Source organism: Platichthys flesus, chromosome 15, assembly GCF_949316205.1.
Source record: "Platichthys flesus chromosome 15, fPlaFle2.1, whole genome shotgun sequence".
NCBI classification, from domain to species: domain Eukaryota; kingdom Metazoa; phylum Chordata; class Actinopteri; order Pleuronectiformes; family Pleuronectidae; genus Platichthys; species Platichthys flesus.
In genome coordinates, this window is record NC_084959.1 from 12,728,887 (window position 1) to 12,750,135 (window position 21,249).

General features: G+C 43.1%; 1 protein-coding gene across 1 annotated transcript in view; it reads left to right on the forward strand.

Annotated features, from left to right (window-relative positions):
* The first annotated feature begins 8,651 nt into the window (after window positions 1–8,651).
* The window catches only part of LOC133970138 (disks large homolog 4-like), a 63,729-nt gene continuing 51,131 nt past the window's right edge, over window positions 8,652–21,249 (forward strand). Inside the window, exon 1 of the mRNA XM_062406980.1 lies at window positions 8,652–8,703. Within this exon, the coding sequence (XP_062262964.1) occupies window positions 8,674–8,703 (30 nt within the window). The 5' untranslated portion in view covers window positions 8,652–8,673. The remainder of the gene's footprint in view (window positions 8,704–21,249) is intronic.

Genomic DNA, 21,249 nt, shown 5'->3' on the forward strand with positions numbered 1-21,249 from the left:
ACAGCGAATACATGTATAATTGTTTTGTCTGCTCTTCCTGTTTGCATTTGACATTTTGCATGTGAGCAACAAACAACTTGAAAGTGAAATGATCCTTACGAGTGATTTTCAGCCTTGTTTTCACGCCGTTCACAGTCATGGCGGTTCACTCCTCCGGTGTTCTCCAGACAGCCGCCTGGTTTGCATTCAACATCCACTCATGTATCAAGGACTACAGGGAGGGTTTGAGTTACGTCTTGTCTCCGCCTGGTGGTATCGCAGTGCGGGCTGACTTCAGAATGGCATTTTGATCACACAACTTTATCCGCACAAGAAAATGTCCCTCCCTTATCAATCATGTGTCCTGTATTTATCCTGTAAGGGTTTTATTCTTTGTAGGTTTGACTATCAATACAATGTAGCTGAAGGACACCCCTGCCTCCATCCTTCTATTATCTATACTGCTTATCCTTCTGATGGTTACAGGGCGAGCTGGAGCCAATCCCAGCTGGCACACGGCAAGAAGCAGGGTACTATCTGGACAGGGGCCTTTGCAGGGGGAATTTATAGAGACCATCACCTAGTCACTCTCACATTGTTTAAAGAATGCTCAATTGAATCCCCACAACACTCAACAGCTCTTAAATTTGTATTGTGTTAATGTCTGGTGGATGTTTGTCAGTACATGTCTGTCTCTTGTTTTTAAACCACATTGCCTTCTGGACACATAGAGTTGTATAGTATTGTATTAACATCAAGGACAACTTGGAGTAAGCAATCAACCTGCATGTCATTGGACCGTGGGAGGAAGCCGGACTGGGCTCCATTGGATGGAGTATTTCCCATGGTATATAAAATGGCTCCATCTGCCACTCATGTCCACCTGCCTGCAGAAACAGTACGAGCCATGACGATGATGAAGGGTTTGTTCTTTAGAATGAATTTGTCAGCCTCAAAATCAAAAGGTTGTCGGTGAAGTGGCTTTTCATGAACCTAACAGAGGAATAATTGGGAGCACACACATGTCAGTGTCCCTTTGTGACAAATCTGTAAAGCGATGTAATAGCTCTCTCTTTCTTTCATGACAGCCAAAGGAAACCATTAAAAAGAATTGGATTATTCACAACTGACTAATCACTAATGTGCGAGGCATGCTGGGACACGTAGGCAGTGTTGAGGCAGGCCCTCGAAGTTCGAGAACAATCACTCCTCTGTCGTCGTGGACGGCCAAAAGGCAGTTACTGAACCCTCCATCGAGCACAAAGACCAACGGCACAGTCTGTCCCCTGTTCTACATAATTAGCAGAAATCTTTTCCATTTAGCATCAACTTAAAAAGGCACTAACAAAGTAAGGACCCGTACTTAGACGTCACTTTCTGCCAGAGTTAGAAAAGTTTAGGTTGTTTCAAATTTGTCCTCTTTGTTGCATCAAACATGATTTAATATTGATTGAATAAGATTTTTAATAATATATCAAAATGTTATCATACGATATACGAAAACAGAATCAGAAAAGAAAATATGTAAAATGTTAACCTAAATCCTCGACTATTCTTCATTATGCATTCTGAAAAGAAAAACAAATAGATACCAGCAGACTCAAACGGCAAATCCAACTTGTCTGAGCACGGCTCGCATTTTTCGCCAACCCAAAAAAATCTGGCTCAGGCTCTAATAATTTTCACATCACAAAATGCATAGTGCATTTTACACCTCACAGCTATTTAACCTTTGTGGATATAATTCATGTTTTCCGGCTGCCCACACCAACTTAAACGCATTCATTTTACCCACAGGGCTACATAATCCCAGCCCGACCTCTACTGCCACGTGAAGTGTACTTGTCCAATAAACAAGCATTAACGGCAAAAGCTGTAGAGCTGGAAAAAAAGATCTAAACTCCTAACATCACCTCTCAATTACTTTATCTTAGACAACACTTTCTGCCAAAGTTAGAAAGGTTTAGGTTGTTTCTAATTCAAATTATTTTATTTTTTTGTCATGTCAAACATGATTTAATATTGATTTAATTCGATTTTGTATATATTGGTTCAGAATGTGATGGTGTTTGCTGATGCTACAGTAACATCTGATCACCACACCCAGTCAGTCCCGACGATCACGACTAAGCAGGTTTTTCCAGCGTTAAACTCTTAATTAAAATTCCCTAACGCCTGCTCCGTCGCAGGTACAGACCATGCAGATGCAATCTGGTGACATATTGTTCCTTCACAATCCCTCAGAAAACAAACAAAACATCAGCTAAATAAGTGAACATCTGTGTCCCAACACCCAAATTCCCACAAAGAAAAAAAACTAACCAACCCACAGCAGCCTGTCTCCTGCGGGGGATCACACATGGTACGTCGCACTCATCACCTGCACTAACGATAGCTCACTTCAGGGACGCCTCGGTGACATGCATGCAGCAAAAAAGCGAGAGCTATAGCCCAGCAGCACAAAATCCTCCTCACAATGATGCCATCCCTTATCAACACCAAGAAAAAGTGACACTTCCTGGAGTGAATGTGCAGACACCTGTGGGCGTCTCTTTTCCTCGACATCTTAGAAAGGGTCTCTCGGGTTTCATGGCAGCTGAATATTTTCGAAACCATTGAAATAGTTTCTGCAAGGAAAGGCGAAAAAGAACCAGCTGGAATTTATTATCTCAGATATAAAACTGAAAAAAACTCACATTGGGAAGAACATATTGAGGAATTCTTGATTCAAATGTTCCCCCGGTATGGAGAAATGATCCCAGCAATTAAATAAAGTAGCTAATACAGAGCCATCTGAATGTGGCAGCTCAAGTGAGAACTGTGCCACTAGCCCCTGCTCAAGCTAAATCTGGCCACTTCTCAGTCAGCAGCCCCATGATCTGGATAGTCTGCTCGGGTTTAGCCCGTTTAGATGACCAGCTCTTGTCCTTGGCCTACTTTTAAGTCAGAGGCACGCCACAGAGCCCAAAACACTGGAGTCTTTAAAGCAGTGCGGCACATGAGGATGGAGAGCACATATTTATGGGTGAGTGCTTTTCAAGACTTAACACAGCATTAATCTGAGGGAGGTTTGTGAATGTAGATCAGTGGGAACGCCTTGGTGTTCAAGCTTGTCCGCAGCAGAGAGGTTTTTCTCTTTCTCTTTGCTTCTTTATATATATATATATATATATTTATTTTTAACAGCATGTCTGAGTGTGTGTGTGTGTGTGTTGGGGGGGTGGGGGGGGGGGGTGTGAAAGGTTTTTGTGCCTAATGATATAGAATTTTTTTCTCTCTAAGTTGCATCATCAATATCATGCTGGTTTTCTTTTCTTAAACTCGCTGCTGTGATCATTTAAAGTTCTGTTCGTGATGTAAAACAAGACCTCAGAACTTTGAGAATGTGAGAATAGTCAAGTTTTAGCAAAGGAAATATGAGTGCGAGAGCTGCCTGCTCCCTCGAGAGCGAAATGATATAATCTTATATACAGGTCAGCCATATTAGGATCATCCTCTGAGAGAAAATGTGTGTATATTATATATATATATATATATATATACATGGTTCCGACTCATGCATACTTACCATTTACCGTACATAAACAGCAGTTATAGTCATTATATTACCTCCCACACTATACTGGCACACAATACATGAAATACATGTTTTTCATATATAGACATAAAGACGTATACAAATCTTTTTTACACATGCTTGCTTTGTTTCTGAGTCACTGGCGAAGGCTGAGGCCACATCGAGTGGATACCGTACAAATGAACAAGCAAGTGGAAAAAAGAAAAGTCAAGTCATCACAAATGTGATAAATGGATGTACTTAATTATCTGTGACATTTACAGGGGATTTCGTAAAACACCCATTTCTGTTGGCATCCAATCCAGACTGTTTCAGCATGAAGGAAACACAAACCAGTGTAAGACTGAAGCACTAGTTACTGAACAGTTCATTCATTTGAATGTTTTTTTGTTGGCTGGGGCAACTTGTCCATGTGTTGATTGATTAGTTATTATATATATATACATTCTTCAGCAAACTGTCTAAAAGGTAGATTCATAAGATATTTCCAAATGTGCAGTTTTCCTCTTGACGGTCAGAGTAACTTCTTGAAACAGTTGGGAAGATGCATCGTAATAAGGAAGGTTGACTACAGACACATGAGGCGGGTGGTTCGCATTCCAGGCACTTGGGATGACAGCGCTGGTTCGAGACCGTCTCTACGCTGCGGGACCGGTCGACAGAGAAAGAGTAATTATTCAGAGGATGTGGCACAAATCAGAATGGTTATATATAAGGAACTCAGCAAGGAGGAATTGATTTATCCTAGCACAGCTCCATGCAGGGGCAGATCAAGGAGCAGGGCCAAGGGTTCGCTATGTTTTCGGGACAGTGGAAACAAGGAACAGGATACAGTAAACACATTGTTTATTTACTTTTATTCAACCCTGGGTAACTATGGCTGTGTCTTTCTTACCTAAGCTATTTTTACAAAGTAAAATAACAAAATAAATAATCAACATAGTAAAATAAATATCCATTAAGGTGCAGGACGTAGAAAATGAACTGTACTTAAACTGCACTGTTATTGTAGAGTATGATTATGCGTATTAAATGTATATATTTTACACTCACGTTAGGGACCGAGATTTATAAAGGGCTGGTTTGATGTCACTTGCTGGCTGAATTGCAGACGAGAGGGAACTTCCTGACGGGACTCGATTTCGTTCAGTGTGTGTTGGAACCGTGCGTTGTCAACGACAGACAACAGTCGCCTGTCCGTTGCCTTAACAACACCTCTGTCGCTCGTTACTGCTTTGACACTGTCTGAATTATTTGCAGGACGCATGCTGGAATGCCGCGGGGAGCTGGGTTTGCACGGGACTCGTTTTATCCTTGTTCCACTAATGTTAGTGGACATCGCTCCGGTGAGGCCGTTTCAAACGAGTGTGCATGTTTGATGAGCTACCAGCTACACATCCGATAGCAGTTGTGCGTTGTCGGCTTTTGGACGATCCACCTGTCTTTGTCCGTCGTCGTTATAGTGACTGTGAAACTGAGGTGTTCCCACACAGGAGACTTAAATGATGAGGGAGGGTCTTCACACTCCTGTTTGCCTGCGGCCGCTATGACCGCTAGGCCTACAGCACATCCGGTCCTTCGCTAAAGTTGTCGCTCGGTATTTGAGATGCACACAAATAAGTTCCGCACATGGACTCGCTGTATTCGTTTGGCAAACATGCATAGTGAACCAAAAGGGCACATACATGTACCATTATACACTTACTTTGCTTAAAGCTATGGATGTTGGGTATATAAATGCCCCCTCTGTGTAAATTGTGGCCCCTATATTGTCTAGATCTGCCAATGTGTCACCAACGACCTTGACCTCTTCACTTAAACCACTTTAATGAAGCAAGGCTATTCAGCTATGACTGAAGATCTGTAATGATTCATGGGAAATCTTTCCAACACCTCTCCGTACCTGCCGTGAGAAAATCCCATAACCGACTTTCAGGTAATTGATGAGTGCCAAAGTGTATGCTCTGTCCAATAGTACATTGCAAACTTTATCTCACACTTACATGAGGTTTATGTCTGAGTTAGACCTAGCAAGTATCTTCCTCTTCATTTTAGTCGCTATGTGTCTCCCTATCTTACTATCCTTCCACTCAAGGTCATGGGAAAGGCTTCTCACATGACCAATCAGGGACACTTTGCTTGCACGTGGCGGTGTTAACAGGAAGGCACGCGCATGTTGGTGCACACAGATTGCTCGAACATTAGCTGGTCTCCTACACATTTAGCAGTTGTATCTTTGTAACATGCAGAATTTAACTGCACAACAGCTGTTAGCACAGAAAACAGGATCAGCAATGATTGATATTGATTATCTATGTTGCGCTCTACACTGGTAGCTGAGGCTAAGTTGTGAACAGAAAGACTGAATCAGCGAGTGGTTTTGAGTGTCTACGTCAGGTGAGTCCAAACTACGGCCCGCCATCCATTTTAAATGGGCCCGCCTCAAATAAATAATAATGAATTAAACTAAACTAACAATTTAGCAGCACTTAAATGGCACTTAATTATAGCACTCAGTTTGGTCTATTTTTGAAGATATTGTACTTTCTTGATTCTTGTTGTTCTGGGTTTGTACCCTTGAATGCACTTATTGTAAGTCGCTTTGGATAAAAGCATCAGCTAAATGTAATGTGATGGACTATGGCCCATTGTATTGCAGCTGTCCCTTAGAACGCCGCCACGATCCCCCAACTAAAAAGTTTGGACACCCCTGGTCTACGTCATCGTTTCCAAACGTCTGTTTCTGCCCGTCCAGACTAAAGGCAGCCTCAGAGTTTTCAAACTCCAAAACTGACGTCAGGAGTATCCAGAGCAGAGCTGAAGCTTTCTAAACAGAAAACCTTGAAGTGTGGAGGTAGACTAAATGTAATTTTGTTGTGTTAAAGGAGAAACTCACAGGGCACTGTAGACAAAAGTATAATTTCTACAGAGACTGACTCAGTTTTTTTGCCTTTTATTAAGAGGACAGTGCAAGAGGGAAATGGGGAGAGAGAATGGAGAAACGCAGCAAAAGCTTTGGACGACTCAAACCTCTAACATGACATGTACAGGAAGTTACAGCGAGATACATATCACGTGATCCTGTTAATGGATTCTCTGCCATCACATTTTTTTCTCTCTCCATTCATATTTGAACAAGCAATGTCTTAACATATTAATCTTCTCAGGAAAAGAAGCAAAAAAACCACTTGCAGTCCTTTAGTCTTTAAATGTATAATAAATAGAGTTGTCGGACGGCATCAAAGGATAATGGGAGTTATTAAATGTTATATGATGACGGTGAAATATGGCTTTAGCTGCCTCTTCTCGAGTCCCTGCTGGATATCCCACACATTCAGTCACATTCAGCTGCTGTGTAGCTTCTGACAAGTTTGGAGTTCATTTTCAGATGCCACAGATATACAGACTAACAGGTCTGGAGGTGGAGTGATTCAAAGTGGCCCATTCTTTAATCACAGGGCTTGAGAATTGTGAATGCATGACCGCGGGTGTATACAACAGTGTCCATCTGTGGGATGTGGCCATCTGTAGACCGGAGTGTCTGTGTTTGTCGTATCGCACTGTACGTTGTGATCACAGCCTCGACTCCTGCGCCCCCGAGGGATAAATGTGTGTTCATCACTCAGAATTGCTTTATTGCTGCACCATTGCTCCGACATTGTGGGGAGCCGGGGAAGTGGAGACGAGCTGGGGTGAGGGGTGGATTCTGTGCAATTATAGAACTGATGATGCAAAGACACTGTGAAGCGCACGTCCCCCCTTTAACACAACCCCGAGTGGTACAGTCCACTGTCTTAAAGGCAGAGTGTACAGTTCAGTGCATGTATGCATTTTTTCTTACATCAATTTATTGCGGTTAACAAAACAGTGAACACAATGGTTTAAAGCAATAAAGAAAAATTCATGTTCAACGGGAAATATTTTGGGGAAATTTGAAAAATCAGATTACAATGTTGGATCTGTGCTAATATTAAAATAATCCACATGATCATGTCTGGTAATTACTTATTTGAACCTGGACTGTCCTTCATGGTTCTCTGCCCGATGTTACTCCATTTTAAAATGAATGGTCCCACGCACACGCACACACACACACACACACACACACACACACACACACACACACACACACACACACACGTTGATGCACTCGGTCCTTCAGCACTACAACAGTGGCCGTATGACAACAACAAGCCTCTCTATTGCCATGGCAACAACTGCACCATCGCTAAGGCAACAGCTGCAGAGTGCTATAACAAGCAGAAAAACCTTCACACCGTTTCAATCTCATTACTTCATCCGGTTAATGCAAACTCCCATCTCCTTCTCTCTTTCTATCTTTTTTTTTTGTGTGGGTCTTCTTTAAGTCGCTGCTGCTGTGCGTCTTCTTTTTCTGTGATGCATATGTAATTCACGCACTCCTCCTCAACACATTTTCTTTCGGTCTAATTCCTTCTGTCTTAACACACACACACACAGACACACAGACCCACACACACGCACTCACCCACTCTCCTCCTATCTCTCCTTCACTGTCCCCTCCCTCAGTTCTTCTTCTCCATCCTCTGCTGTTTTGCTGTCTTATTCTCTGTTTCTCTTTTTACCCTCTCTTTCCACAGTGTGACACCCGCCACCACCATCATCATCCCTTTTTTAAAATCCCCGCTACCCCTGTTTTCCATCCTCCATCCATTCTTCATCGCTTTTCATATTCACCCCATCATTTCTCATTCCTTTCCGCTATTTCACTCACAAAAAAACCACACGGATGTACTCTCACCTTCCCTCCTCTCCGCTCATTCTCTCTCCCTCATACAAAATTCCAAGACCACCCTCTCTCCTCTCCTCTCTCTTTTTTCTTTGCTCACTCTCTCCGTTTCCCTGTGGCCCTCCCCCTCCCTTTTCATGTTTCCCCCTCCCTCCATCCTCTCTTTCCCTCGCTGGTTCAGTTAGTCAAAGAAGAGATTCACGGACGGAGAGAGAAAAGGGGGGAAAGGCAGGACGAGAGTGAGAGTGCAGGAGTGGGGCAGGCTGGGGAGAGGGGTGTGGGGTCTCAGCCCTCGGTCGTGGGGGGTTGGGGGGGTTGAGATACACCCCAGTGTTTTGTTTTGAGTACCATGGACTGCCTCTGCATTGTGACTACAAAGGTAAGCCTATCTGATGTTACTCCAGCGCTGTGTGTGTGTGTGTGTGTGTGTGTGTGAGAGTGACAAAGAGTGAAAGGTGCCACAGCTGTATCTGCACACAGTGAAAGGAAGCACTAATCTTTCAGCTTCCTCTAAATTATAAAAGTATGACATCTGCATGTCAGGTTTTCATCTGCAGGACACATACAAATCCTGCTGTCTTTGAGATGTTTTGGGGATTTTTATATATATTTCAGAAAAAAAATCATAGGGGGAGCAGAGCTACCTGAGTGCGGTGCACGGACAGAACACTTAGATATCTCCTTCTCTGGATGATCCCCATCTCTCCATCTCCCCCTGCATCTCCTACTCTGTGTCATGCCTTGTGAGTGTTTAAACAGGGGCTGCTTGGATGTAGCGTGAAGTGGGCGAGAGCTTGCGCTATAGGGTTGTCTGTGATGGGCTTTGTGTCATGCCGAAGCTGCAGAATGTGTCAGGGAGAGACCAGGGGAAGGCACTCTGCATGCTAATCTCCCCACATTTTCAGCAGTTTACCTTCACCTCGGCCGCAGGCACACATTAGCGCTGCCCGCTGTGAACGTGCACACATCTGCCTCTCACACACGGGATGTAAGCGTTGTCATATATCACGTACATGTGCTCGGCGTCAGCTCGCCGCTCCACGGAGGCTGTCCTTTTCAGAATAATTGGCTAATAATGGGAAAAAATACATAATATGATGCGACTCTGGGGTTGGACCCTGTTTGTACAGGAGGCTGCCATCTGTCCAGGACCTTCAAAAGTCCTGGTGGACAAACTTGTTCACACACAGAGTCAGAAACAGGGGTACAATGCACTGTGGCAGCTGCACCTGAGTACAGTGTCTTGCAGGAAGTGATGAGAAAACTGGCAGAAAGAAATACACACACACACAGAGAGACACACACACACACACAGAGGTGTGCTAAACTTATGATCATTAGATTTTTTTTACTAGGTGTGTGTAGAGCAGTGCTGATTGCAGCTGGCCCTTTCAAATGTATTACGTAAATGTGTGCTTAACTGTGGCACATTACACTCATTTGCTTATCAACCTCTCAGTTTCCTTGGCAACCCAGATTATTGGTCAGTTAAACATGGATAAGTAGATGTAGTCAGATGAGCAGGGAGACCCCATTTCACACTGTGGAGGTTTAACATTAAAGCAGTGTTATGCAACTTTACCTTAGAATAAAAGCTTTTAAAATAATTTTGACTTAACATTGACTTGTATTCAGTGCTCTGAACCCCTGTTCTTTCACTATACTTAGATGAGTGGGCATGATGTCCAGCGAGAAGTGTGTGAGGCTCCATTATACGTCACACATCAGCTGTCAGCTAGCTTTAAGAAGTAGCTACCTTAGTATTCCCAGTGCGGACATCACGGCAGAGGAGACCATGTCCTTGCATTGACATTTCAGCACCCAACATATATGGGTGCAGCTTTTGATCAATCACGTTAGCCAAATGCTGAGTTGACATCATTGGACCCGATGGTCGCTGACTCGTACTGAGATGATACTTTTGAGTTTGTCGTCTTAGTAACTGATAGGGAGTTGGTCTGAGGTCAGGTTTCCTGTCCATTACCTGTTAGCTTCCAAGGTGAAGTTGCTTCAAGTCCCTTTAACAGCTCCGACTCAAATTTATTTTATACCATCGTCCTGTAATTACCACTTGTGGCCGCAGAGGCAGCTGCCCAGTCTTGTTTTAAATACACTTAAAGGAAAGAAAGGATCTGCCGAGGATAGAAATAAAAAACATCCAATTAACTTCACATTTTTCGCTAATGAGCCGATGATGCATGTGTGATTGACAAACACATTTGTGTTAGTTTAACCGGTGCAGTGTGACAAATACTTTGTGAGGGCAGAAACATGAAAATGTCAAGGTATCTCTTTAAGCGTGGAACATCAGTCCCTAATGCATCATATTTGCCTTGACTGTGAGTCACTGAGTTAGCTTGAAAAATGAAAGAAAAAAACGCTGTAAGCGAAAGACCACAGTTGGTGACAGTGGATATTTAAAAAATAACTTGTTCCAGAATCCTGCATCTCTATCAAAGTGAGAAAAGATTTACTGTAAAGCTGGCAAAGAAAACCTGAGCAGTGCCGAGGGATTGGGAGGCAGATGGTCAGTTTATAAAAAGGGAAAGTTAGTGCACAAAAGAGTGTAAAGGAACACAGTGACTGAGTGGAAATGCATGTCTTCTACCTACCAATGAGATGATTGGATGCTTTAAATAGCTACAACAACCATTTCAACACAACCCTCTCTGGTATCCGGAAGTTTCAGGATAACAGAAAAGCAAGAGATTATCGTAAAGGGTGGAGATTCACTGGTCCCTCTGGTTTACCTGGATGATTTGTAACGGGGCGTATTCCTTCAAATGTGAGTTATTAAACTTTGATGGAGGCTGGCTGCATTGCAGGTGAGGAGTGAGGCCTGGCATTATGAAGCAGAGGATGGGTGAGCGGCTCCTTGGGTGAGCTGCTTCCTGACACCCACATAGTGAAGAACCGGTTACGTAAATAAAGAAAGAAAGAAAGGTTGCTTCCCTAGGCACAAAGGTTTGGCGAGTGGGTGAAACCAAAGTGAGCTGATGAGTGGCAATGTTTGGACAGCGAGTTAAGTTGAATGAAGTCCTCGATGCTGCTTTTACTGTGAAGAAAAGCAGCTTGAGCTCAAGTATAACAGAAAACAAGATTCACCTCACGACTTATAATGGTTTCTCCAGTGAGCCACTGTGTTGAAAAGGCCTATCCTGCTGGGGAAACTCCAATGATTTAATGATGATTTAATTGCACCGATTGATCTGCTGGTGACCTGGAATTGGCAATTTCCCGCCTGATCTATATTCGTTTCTGTGACGAAACAAATGAACAGCCGTACACCACAGAATGGTTCACATCCCATACATTAGTGGCACAAATAAAGCCACTTGATGTCGGCAGAGAAGTTCTTCAACTAGAGAATGGAGGACGCAAAGCTTGCGAGTTTGTTAAAGCTCCGGGGCCGATATAAATAATGTGGAACTAGAATGGCAGCAGGTAGAGTGCATACTTCATAAATGCATGCAGAGCCAGTCATTATTATGTAGCCCTGTTGCAGCTGTTAGTGTCAGATTGTGGGATTTTATTAGTCAAGTAACATGCAGAACTTGAATTTTGAAATCTGTTTGTATGAGAGTGAGGGAGCGCCCTGTAGCCGGCAGGGGTTTATGGGGAAACTTGAAACTTATTCAATAGTCAATGTGATCTTCCATTTTTAAGGAACCCAGTTAAAGTCAGAACTTGCAGGTCCATCTCTCCGGTTGATAAGCATGGAGGCAGAATTGGTACATGTGAAAAACATTAAAGGCACTTGAATAAAGCCCCTTTAGGAGTTCGATCGTTGAGGTAATTGATTTGAATAAGAATTGATTCACTTTTCTTTTATAAAGCATCTACTATCTCTCTACATCTCTATACCCTGACGAGTTCAAACCTTTTTTTCCAGCGAGTAATATTGCCTTATTTCCTTTCTGCTTCCCAACGTTACTTGAGACATAACGTTTGCTCTGTATGTTAGGAAGACGTCCTTCAAGAAAAACTAACTCCCACACATACTGGTGAGGTCATGTTAAGACATTTTCTCTGGTGTAGCCGCTCGTAGATTCATCTCATCTAGAAACCAGATGACCCAGGAACACTCACAGTTTCACTTCCTGCCAAGTGATGTACTCATCTTTTCTTCTCATTTTAACACCTTATGTAGTTTTCTGCTCCTTCCTACACTAAAGTCTCAGGGACGAGACACATGATAGCAATGCATCGCACAGAAGTGTCATTACGTAACATGTTGGAATGGGAATATTAGGGCATATCAGCTCGAGGAGACGTCACAGGATTTATATTTGGTTGCGAGCTTGACAATACCTTTGCCTCGCTCTCTCTCCCCGCAAGGCACGGAGTCAGAGAAGGGCGGTTTGATTTTTAAGAGGCGAGAACAAAGATGAAGACACAGACACGAGAATTACAGTTGCTCTAAAAGCAATTTATTTGGACGCAAAAAAATGATTGGAATAAAGAATCAAGTATGTGTCTCCTGCGAATATTCCTACTAAATCCTCCTTCCTTCTGCTTTGCCTGTAGTTGGATGCACTCTATGTTCCACTTCTCTGCTCTCACATTTCCTATTTGTTCGTCCCTTCTGCCTCCTTCAATTCAGAAATCCCTATTTTTCTCTTTTTACCTCCTTTCCCCTCTTCTGCTTACTCCTCTATTTCTTGCCCTCCACTCTCTACTCTTACCTTCTGCCCTCCTCTACAGCACTTTCAAGGCTTCCCTGGTTAGTGCTTCTTCAAATAAATTATACATTTGACAAGATGTAGTCCAAGCAGCGGCTGCATGTGCACAGCACTGGCTGCTTGTATTGGCTTCATGCTCCAACATGAACATCTCCTTCCCTGGAATGGGTTTTCACACTCACATTCAAATTATTTTTGTGATGCCAGCTGTTCTTATGCTTCAATGTGTGTGTGTGTATGTCTTTGCATACAAGGATGAGAAGCTTGAGGCGGCCGCATGCTTGCTCTGGTCCTAAGAGTCTCCAAAATGGAGCTGAGCTAAATCCTCAGCTCGCAAAGCGAACGGAGCCTCCTCCTCCTGAGTGCTCTTTCGGCTCGTCCACCTTAACAAGTGTCCATTCACTACACTGTGTGATGTGTGATGTGTGTGTGTGTGTGTGTGTGTGTGTGTGTGTGTGTGTGTGTGTGTCATACAGTACACTGTGCTGTGGGTTAGGATTAGTGATCCAGTTGAGAGCTCATATGATCTCCACTCAAGGGCACAGGCGTCCATGAGGCCTTTGTATGCAGCCACAGAGACACAGATCCTGCCAAGTCGCTCCCAGGGCACAGGGAGTGAAGCCGGGCTTACCCCTGCACAAGTCTGATGCCATGACTGAACAGTGCTGAGGCTCTCCTTTGTCCAATGGAGAAAAAAAAACCAGCACAATCAAGGGAACAGCAGAAATGTAATTACATACAGAAGTTTTGCCCTCCATCATCATTTCTGGTCAAATGACAACTTGCTTTTGTGGTCATGAAAAATATATCGGGCTGAATTCTGTGGTCCGCCGCGGCTTTGTTGCTTCCTTAAGCACATATTGCACCAGTCACCCACACATTCAACTGCCTGCCTGAAAGAAAGGCGCACACCTACATGATCAGACTGAACTCACACAAACCGCAGAGCATCCTGCACTCCAGCACGAGGGGGCTCCTGCACCCAGAACTGTAACTGCAGTCTTGCTCGAGTTAAGAAATTGATGCAAGTTAAAGTCTTAGGAAACTCGTCAGGGTTAATTAAACGGGAGGTGGAGGCTTGCTGTGCTGTGTGCTGCTATTTTTACTGCAGGTATTGAAAGCAAGCAGCTGCAACCGCTGTGAATGAGCTTTAATTTGCACAAACACCAATGGATTTATCAGCTGGCCAATAAAAATCCACAGATGTGACCTTTTCACAGACATATCAGTATCAGAGTTTGTGTTTGCTGATATGCAATAATATTTTATAGAAAGAACAATAGCAGATATTTATGAATGTTTATTTATAAAAAAAATGTGTGTTTATTTTCTATCCTCAAATACAATTTCTTAAACTTTAGGGCTGGACATTAGAAACACTCGATAAATAGAACAACATTTAAAAAATCTGAGGTAGTTCTGGGTTATGGCTCCTCACTGTGCTTACACAATGCATAAGAAACCTATCAATATATATTGGACCTTTATTATATTGATTTAAGTTATATTGTGATTAGTATTGTTTTATTGCACAGCCATAATCCAAAGTCATCAGTCATTCTCTGTAAAAAAAAGAGATGGATGATATATTACAACGATAAATTATTTCAGAAACAAGACATATGAAAATGTACTTCCACAAAGGAAAAGTCCATGGTTCAATTAAACGATCCAAATCCAATCCTGCTCTGTGGTAGAAACCCTGTTGATATTGATTTGTCAAAGGAAATATTTGCTCAAAGGAAAATATATAAGTGGTAGAAGGTTCATTATCGGGGCAGGGACTGCAGGAGCTTCAGACACAAAGATGCTCAACTGGCAAGTGTTTAAAGGAACAGTAACCACACTCTGCTTTTAAACCTGTTGGAAACACATCAGTTTATGAAGTCGGAAATTTCGGTCGACCGTGATACTCGTGCATTAGTGTGATTTGTTAAGAAAAGGAGCAACTCTTCCTCATGTGACTGAAAATGTCAATGCAGATGGCGACAGCCAGAACAGTCTGTTGACATTTTCATAGACAGGGTTATTATAGAGGAGTCGCAGTGAATAAACCATTCATTACTAAGACAAATGCACACTTCGGTGTTCAGTGATGGAAAACCCATAGACACTCCTCTATAGAGACGTGGATAAAAGTGACTATGGTCAGACATGATCATCCATCCTTCACCATGTTCTAGATATGTGTGCCAAACACTATAGGAACTGGACAGGCCCTAATACCTGACCTCTCACAGTGAGGGCGTTATGCTGTGGAGGGCATTTTGCTGGAATGGTTTAAGTCCAATTGCGAGTCTCTGTCAGAGAGAAAGGTCACTGCAAACCATTTCAAAATTGATCTGAATGATCACATTTACATTTGATGAGAGTGTGGCCCCTTCCAGGACAACCATCAGAATCAGAATGAGAATCAGAATCAGAATGTATTAATGGTAATACATGGCCCCCTCCACAAGTCACGAGAGGCCACTGAGTGGTTTAATGAGCAGGAAAATGATGTGAATCACATGTTGGGCCATGTCACCAAATATCGACCTCATTGAACATCTGGTGGAGATTTTAAAGGAAAATGTTCCCTCATTTAAAACACCAAATGAAGGAATATCTTTTTGGATGGATGTCTCTATACGTCCATAGAACTTTAAACACCTTGTAGAAAGAAATACCAAGGTGAACTGAAGGTATTCTGACGGCATGTTACACCTTCCTGAGACATTTTTATGTAACCTACCAATCTGTTGCCAGTGTGACGCTAGCCTCTACTTTCTGAACTGCTTTAAAAAGCCCAACCCATCAGGAGCCTCCGCCGGAGAGGAGGCTGTTAAGAGCTTCTCTTTGTCAAATGCACAAAACACAATCTGTGCCCCACTCCGTCCTCGCTGTCTCCTGCCTCACTTTGCTGTACAGTCTCACCCACTGAGAGGATGAGTAATGCCTTAACATTGCTCTTGAACATTCCTTACCTCAAATGTTTATACATCATTCATGAAAGGCTAAATGTTGCTACTTGGTGTTGTTGCATCTTTATCCATTTCAAACATGTAGGCTTTGTTGTTGTGCTGTATCTAGGACCCTACTTGACAACCTCTAGCCGGTCCTGCTCACATGCTCAGCCGCTTAATTTCAGTGTTTTGGCTTTCAGCATGGCTGTCCGTCCTGAAACTGTCCATACGACAGGTGACAGATTAGATCCATCATGAACTGTTTGGGCTGGAGACTTTGTCCTCACACATTGAGTGAGAAGGCCTAACCAGTAGGAGGGCTGTGGCTGACAACTGCGCTCTGACACTGTGACGTGTATATGCACCGACTGAACAGGGCACCCAACAGATTGGTGTACTGATTCTGTAAATGAGACTATGAATCAATAGAGATGATGATGTATATGTTAACAGGAGGGTAAATTCAATAGAGACGGTCCTGTGGGCCTCGCTGGGTAGGGGGCTGAGGTCAAGGTGGGTCAACTTCTCGCCTGTAATAAAACCACCTGAGCACACAATTGGCAACTCAGTTAAAGGACACAACTTAACTAACTGCAATATGTTATGTAATGAGAGTGTGGTTGCCAATGTGTGTGTGTGTGTGTGTTTGCGTATGTGTGGGGTGAGAACAGAGAAGAGGAAGGCAGGAGAAAAATGACGAAAAACAGCAGTGATAGATGCTGATATCATCGATATGAATAGCACTCGCATTAGCCTTGCAAATGGGATCAGATTGTCTTGCTGTGCTGTGATCATATTTTTTTTCAATAGAGCGCACAATGACACCTTGTGGAAAGTTGTATAACTACAGCACAGGAGTCCATGACAGTGAGGTTCAGGGATACTGTCGAATCGCAGCTGCTGGTGCTGTCCATGATGCTCAGATTCTACATTATGCTACATTAGCCCGAGCCTTAGAGTGCATAGGATGCCTTGTGTTTTTTCCCTATTATGATTATTAGTAATTAATAAAATCCTGTATACATATTTGATGAGCAGGCTCATTTCAAAGACCCCTGTGATGTTCTCCTCTGGGATTCTGAGGTTTTTAACCTGCTTTTTCGGGGAAAGGATCCGAGAATACCAGTCATATTTGAATTGAATGCTCTCCCACTCTAATAATACACCGTGCTGCCTACACGCCTGGGAAAATAAAAAAAATCAAAACTACAACATGAGCTAATGACAGTGAAAGCGTTCCACATTGTAAGAAACAAGTGCACATATATATTTTTTTTGTGTGATTTGTTTGTCACTGGCTTTGTATCTTCATGTTCCTCTTATAGGTGATGTCAGTTGCCTAGCAACCAAGCAATCAGGGCCCGATTGTTGCCATGACAACATGGCAGGGGTATCATCATGGAGAGAATAGAGATGAAAGGAGGAAGGGAGGGAGAGAGAGGAGAGGAAAAGAGAGATAGGGAGAGGTGGAGAGAGAGAGGGGGGGGGGGGTGGAGAGAGAGAGAGAGAGAGAGAGAGAGAGAGAGAGAGAGAGAGAGAGAGAGAGAGAGAGAGCCCACAGTGTGCAGGTAGGAGGATGACCTCTGTGTAGGCGGTGCAGAGAATGCTCATGAATGCAGAGAATAGAAATTTTACGTTTGGTCTTATGCGGCTGGAATCCGCGGGTTGCACCCGGCGCTCGACAGCGCTCTCGCAGCACAGGCTTCATTCCAGATGGAAATGTCACGACGTGCTCCAGTTGTCTTTAGTCACACAGACAGTGCAGCCGATGCAGGAGCGGGAGCCTGGGCTCGGTGCGTCGCTGCGGTTTTCGGAGGGCTTTGGGCCTAACCTCTGCCGGTGTCATAACCCATCCATCACCCAACAGCAGTCCACTGTAAACAGTCCAATGGGGTCATGGTGCATTTACTCGTTTGTTCTCTGCCCTTAATACAGCCGCGTAGCAGAAAGAGACGAGGCTGGAGAGGAAGAGAACAGGAAGTACATCCAATTACACCAATTACGAACACAATTTAGATACTTAAGCAGGGTGGATACTGAATTATATTTAGCATCACAACACTGACTACAGTGACTGAACAAATGGAACAACCATTTATTATTGCAAAGATTAGTCATGTGTGTCTGAGCCCCAGCCAATACAGCCATGAAAAGGGACCACAATAATAACATGTTTACTTTACAGGAAGATTTCTAATCCATTATATTTTGGCGTAGTAATAGCACAAAATAAAGAAAGACATAATAGAAATGAGAATTTAGGGTAGAAATAGATCAGTTTATTCAGCCAAGGACACAGGCAACTATAGGTTACATTAAATGTAAATTATGTGTGTAGTAGCAGAGTGACATCCCATGAATAAAGTGTCAAGCCTATACATACTTATGGAATTTTGGAATTTCACATTACTTATATGTTACAGTTAAAAGAATAACTGAACAACTTGAAGATGATGACTAATTAAAGATCACCTTTAGATAAAACAATGATTTACATTCACTTAGGCAAATGTTTCATCAATAAACGGAGGAGTTGTACTACCCTGATTTATCCCTGCTAATATTAGATGTGTTTAAGGGTCACAAACGGTGTAAGAGAGTGATGTAGAAGAAAAAATCACTTTTATTCCTCATGAAGAGACTAAAACAAAAAAGAACCAACAGCGATGTCTGGTAATTATTGAGAAACTCGGCTAAAACAAATGAAAGCTACAGTGTTGACAGGTAATGCTTAAATAATGATAATCTCCACAATGAGTGCCCAGCTTCGCTTTTTGTATCATATTACTGTGTTATATTCTAGAGTCCTGTGTCTCTTGTTTGGCTAAATTATAATTCAGAAAGTACGGAACCAGTCTTCACCAAACGTTGAGGGATCAGGTGCAGTGTTGGATCCAGTAACAGGACTATAGATCCCGGACTTTTCAAAAGGCTCATCATTTGTCCGAAAATAATGTATCCGTCTTGATGTAGATCAGTCAAATTACTGGTGTTAAGATGGATGAGTTAAGTTTATTATGAGATAATTTAGTTGCTGCCTCTTTACTGCTGTAATTCCCCTAATTGGCTCTCAAATGGGGGTTTGCAGACTGTTGGGAGTCGGGTGGACACTGCCAGGGGGACCATGAAAGGTTTCCAGATTCATCCATTAAAAGCAACACGATATATAGGTGGAAATATTTTTCGATACATGCCCAATTTCCTTCTAAGACATTTCTCTTGGGTTCCTCTTTCACATAACTAAGAAGAAATGATATGTCATATTATTTCAGGGTTATACATGAAGGGGTCCTGGGAATATATTATCTCAAAGAAATTGAGAATCCCTAAGCTAAATAGACAAAATATGTATCTATTGTAGTAATATTGTAGTAGTGTAGTATTGTTCTGTCTTTGAGGCGGTATGTGCGCCGTAGTGAGGGACCTGGTTAAGTATTTGTCTATTATCAAATAAATTGTTATTAATTCAATATCACAAAATCGTAAAAAGAAGTAGTTTCCATAAAATGGTCCAATTTGATTCACAACATGAAACAGAGAAGAACTTAATTGATATCCTTCCTATATTGAAAATCCGATATCATTTGAACATTGCAGACAGACACTCATCTGGCCTTAAGCCAAAACATGAAGATGGCTGATATTGTTGCTGTCTTGTTTTTATGAGCAGCAGAACCACTCTGACCCATGACAGACCTGACGGCAGAGGAGCGTCCCTCAGAGATCGGCATGTGGCTTTCACTTTATGCGTCCGAGTGCTTCATGATGCAAATGTGTGCCAGGATGATTCATGGGGGAGAGGGGCGCAACGACCGACGTGGAAGGCGGTTATTTTCAATTTCATTGACGGAGAAGAACATTAAAACAACATACGTGGTTTACTCTCTGTCGCCATGTCTCCTTCTCTCCCCTCCCTCACTCACCGGCAGTGACAAACATATTTTATGAGTCACGGCTGGAAGCGGGCTGCCAGTCCTCGCCGTTCAGACCCAATCCTTTAAACATCAAGACGTATCCAACACCAACAACTCCGTCTTCCAGGAAAACTCTCTCTCCTCGCCTGCTACGACACCCCCCCCCCCCCTTCCCCTCCCCACACTCCCCCCTCCCTCTTTTTTTTATTTCCCCTTACCCTTTCACAGCCTCCCATCTCTCTCCCTCTCCCTCTCTCTCTCCCTCTCTTTCTCCCCATCCCTCTCCTCCTCTACTGCGGGTGTCTGGGAGGCTGTTTTTCCTCTGTCTCTCGCTCATGAAGGGCCGCACTAAGCTCCCTTCCCTCTGCCCATGTGTGGTAGGTAAATCCACCTCTTCGTTTTTTCGTGTCGTTCTTCTCCTCCTCCGTCGCTCTGTTGCTGCCTCTGTTTTGCATGTTAGCTCAAAGTCTAGGCTAGTCGCTCTGGCTGGCTTGAGGGATGCCTCCACGTATATCTGTGCATATTAACATCGAACATGCCTGCAGTCCACTCCACTGTCATAGATAAATCAGCGATATGTGTGTCAGGCTTCCTTTTTTTCCGCGGCCGCTCTACGTGTGCTCTGGGTATGTTTAATCGTGCACTTAAGGTATTACGTATGAATGTGGCCTGGCACTTGTGGGCGTGCAGGTGGCTGTGAGCATGTTTAGACATGCAGACAGAGGGAAACTCCAGCAGACTTGTTGAATGAAGCATCACAGCATCATGTATGCAGTGGTTGTATCTCGGCTCTGGATCGTTTGTTTGGGTGCAATTGTTCACCTCTCTCCTCGCAAGGACGCCAGGGCATCAGCACAGTGTCGTCCTTAGATGATGAATATTATCCAACTGGCAAAATAGAAATTAAATTGCCCTTCCTCAGTTTGTAGGAGGTCATGTCTGTTTTAGGGCTAAAAAGACTAAGGTTAGGCACAGACATTAGGGTTAGAGGTGAGATAATGGCTAAATGTCAAACAACCAGCTATGTCCCATTATTATTATAAAGGATATGTATATATGAAGTTGTGCAATACTTGCAGTGTGTATTTGTGAGAATGAAAAGCACCAAGCAGGCAAGAGATGTCCAGAGCTCCTCCAGTCCTCTTTCAACTAGCTGAGTAGACGTGATGAGGTCAGTTGAGTCCTGGCCTTTAATGTAGTTGAACATCCAGAAACCACCACATGCATGTGTGTGCTTGCACATGTATGTGAACTAACAGAGATTTGCACTACTTATCCGTAGAAAAGTTCGCATTGCGAGAAATGGCGTCCTGCTACATTTTCCGTTGATCTCTCAGAGAATAATTCATGGATCTTGATGAAAAGGGGACTGATGTTTACGAGC